A 2,500-nucleotide genomic window follows, 5' to 3' on the forward strand; every position below is an offset into this window, starting at 1 on the left:
CATTTTTCTTACTGTGGTAGCTTTGGGCCCCAGAGAGATTCATCCTCTCGAGGCAGAACACGGATTTCAGGTAAAAATTCTTTTCCAGACTCCTATTGTAGGATAAATTGTTTTCAAGCTCCTATTATAGGATATATACACAGTATGCTCGCTCTATTTCCTCACTTTTACAACCAGCATGCCTCGTTCTGTCTTTATCTTTATGCCATTTCCATCACAGGAAACAGTAGAAATATCTCTGCTGTCATGTCATGGCTCAGCTATAACTTATGCCTTATCTTCAGTCACAGAAAATGTACATCTGATACACAGTTGTCACACTTTGTCACTATAATCAAGTGACGTTAAATCCCTCATCTCTGCTGGTACTCGGCAAGAGGTTTAACAAGGCCTTCTGAGTACACTCGCTGAATGGCTTCGCATACAAATCTGTATTGACTCTGCAAAGAGGGAAGAAAATAAACATTAATCCCTGTTTTGTAACTAAAAATATAAAACATATTATCTATATAGAAAAAATAAAAATAATAATAATGATTATAAAAGTAATAATAATAATAGTAATAATCTACAACTAAGACAGTCACAATGAAAAAAATATAAATCCTATCCACATTAAATAATAAAACATTTCAGACAAGAGAACATCATTCACTCACAGAAAAAAAAAGTTACCAATACTCACAGCTGTCTGGATCATCATTGCACGCTGATCCCTCATAGCTCTAACTACATCTAGTGGATAAACTGGCTCGTTGGCCTCAATCAAGCACTGTGCAGTCTCCATCAAGATGAGCACACCGGTCCTCCCAATGCCTGCTGAGCAGTGTACGATCGTGGGTTCAACCATACCTGCAAAGGGTAGTTAAATTTAGTATAACTGGACAAATACTAATATTTCAAAGTATATAAACAAGTACAGTAAACCAAAGGTATTGGAGAAAAAAGAGGGATTGCATTGAACAAAGAAAATGCAAACACTACTATATATGCCTAAATTCCATAAACAAGTTTCTAATATCCACGTCTTTTATTCTACAACATATTGTTGATTATTATTATATATATTTTTTAAGAAACATCTATATCTATATTATCCAACTCTTAGTAGCCAATATCAAAATTCAGAGCTCAGAAATTTCTGTCAATAACATAGTAGTAGATGATAAAACTCCCTTGTCCATTTTAATAAAGGATAACATAAAATGGCCAGCTGGATCTACACATGATTCTGAAACTTCTGTGCCCAGGATTTTTTTCACCTAATTATATAGGACAGTTATAGATGAACAAACAAAGAATAAAAAAGTTAAGAAACAAATTATAGGATAGGAAATTGACAGGAGTAGGTTAATGTAAAAACTCATGAAATTCATTCTCATAGTTTGCCAGTTCTGATGCATTTGCATATTCTCATTTCATTTCATGTTAAGAGACATCAAGGATGTAAATGAGGTGGTATGTTTCAATTATTCAAAGCATTAGTGTTCAGTCAACCTAGTTATCTTCACCAACTTACTAGTAAAACAGAAAAAAATATTCATATCTCAAACTTAAGTACAACAAAATTTCTTAAATAACCAATGAAAATACAGGAAGAGTAAAAAGAATATTTCAATATATAAAAAAGATATAACATATAGAATAAGTGACACTGAAAATCACTTATCAAGTACTTATCACTTATCAAAGCAGTTAAAATTATACTCTAAGAGAATTTTAAGCAGTTGTAAAAGACTTTTATCTATAATCCAAAATGATCTCGTTTGACGTTTTTATCTCTCACCTGCTCTAGCTTGGCGAACTTGGGTTACAAAGTGGAGGAATTCTGTTGAGTCGTCAGGGACACCATGGTCCGGCCATGCCAGGTACTGCATGTGGGTGATGTGTCGCTCATCCTGAGTCTGAAATAGCGATGTGGATTAGTGTTTACTCAAATCACTCAAAAGCACTAACATTACATGAGTGAAAGTGACACAAACATAAAGCTATACTAAAGTGGGAAACACATATCCATCATCCTTAATAGAATTTTTTATTAAAATGTGTAATTCTGCTTGAACAGCACAGAGTTACATATGACTTTAAAGTATAAACACATGTAATGGCAATAGCAAAATTATGTGAAGAAACAGAAAAACTGTAAGGAAGAAACACGAAAACAAAACAAGGGCTTTTACACACCTCTGTGTTGATGAGAGTAAATTCTCTAAACGCAAAACCTGGCGTCTCCTCCTCCTTCAGACAAGTGACCTGGAGAGTCCCAAACTCGACAGTCTCATTCAAGCGAGGCCAGTATCGGTGACATTTTACTCTGGAAGAGAGGGCATAACAACATGAATAATCACCTATGAATAAGATAAGTTTATTGACCAATGACTCTTATTTGAGCATTCTCCCTTTGTGTTGGGTATTCTGCTATTTACTCTACCCTAAAAATTAATACCCTTTCTTTAAATGAATAAGTTTTATACATTCATCCTTTCATCCAGTCAGTCTT

At 34.2% G+C, this 2,500-nt stretch overlaps 1 protein-coding gene across 4 annotated transcripts in view; it reads right to left on the minus strand.

Moving 5' to 3' along the window:
* The window catches only part of Ptpmeg (protein tyrosine phosphatase Meg), a 196,674-nt gene that overhangs the window by 2,395 nt on the left and 191,779 nt on the right, over window positions 1-2,500 (minus strand). For all 4 annotated transcript variants that reach the window (XM_070144797.1, XM_070144795.1, XM_070144796.1 and 1 more), the window contains 4 exons: window positions 2,185-2,314; window positions 1,787-1,904; window positions 686-852; window positions 1-440 (listed from right to left, as the gene is read on the minus strand). The exon at window positions 1-440 is cut by the window's left edge and continues 2,395 nt beyond it. In XM_070144797.1, coding sequence (XP_070000898.1) covers window positions 354-440; window positions 686-852; window positions 1,787-1,904; window positions 2,185-2,314 — 502 coding nt within the window. In that variant the 3' untranslated portion in view covers window positions 1-353. The remainder of the gene's footprint in view (window positions 441-685; window positions 853-1,786; window positions 1,905-2,184; window positions 2,315-2,500) is intronic.

Source organism: Penaeus vannamei, chromosome 32 (assembly GCF_042767895.1).
Source record: "Penaeus vannamei isolate JL-2024 chromosome 32, ASM4276789v1, whole genome shotgun sequence".
Taxonomy (NCBI): domain Eukaryota; kingdom Metazoa; phylum Arthropoda; class Malacostraca; order Decapoda; family Penaeidae; genus Penaeus; species Penaeus vannamei.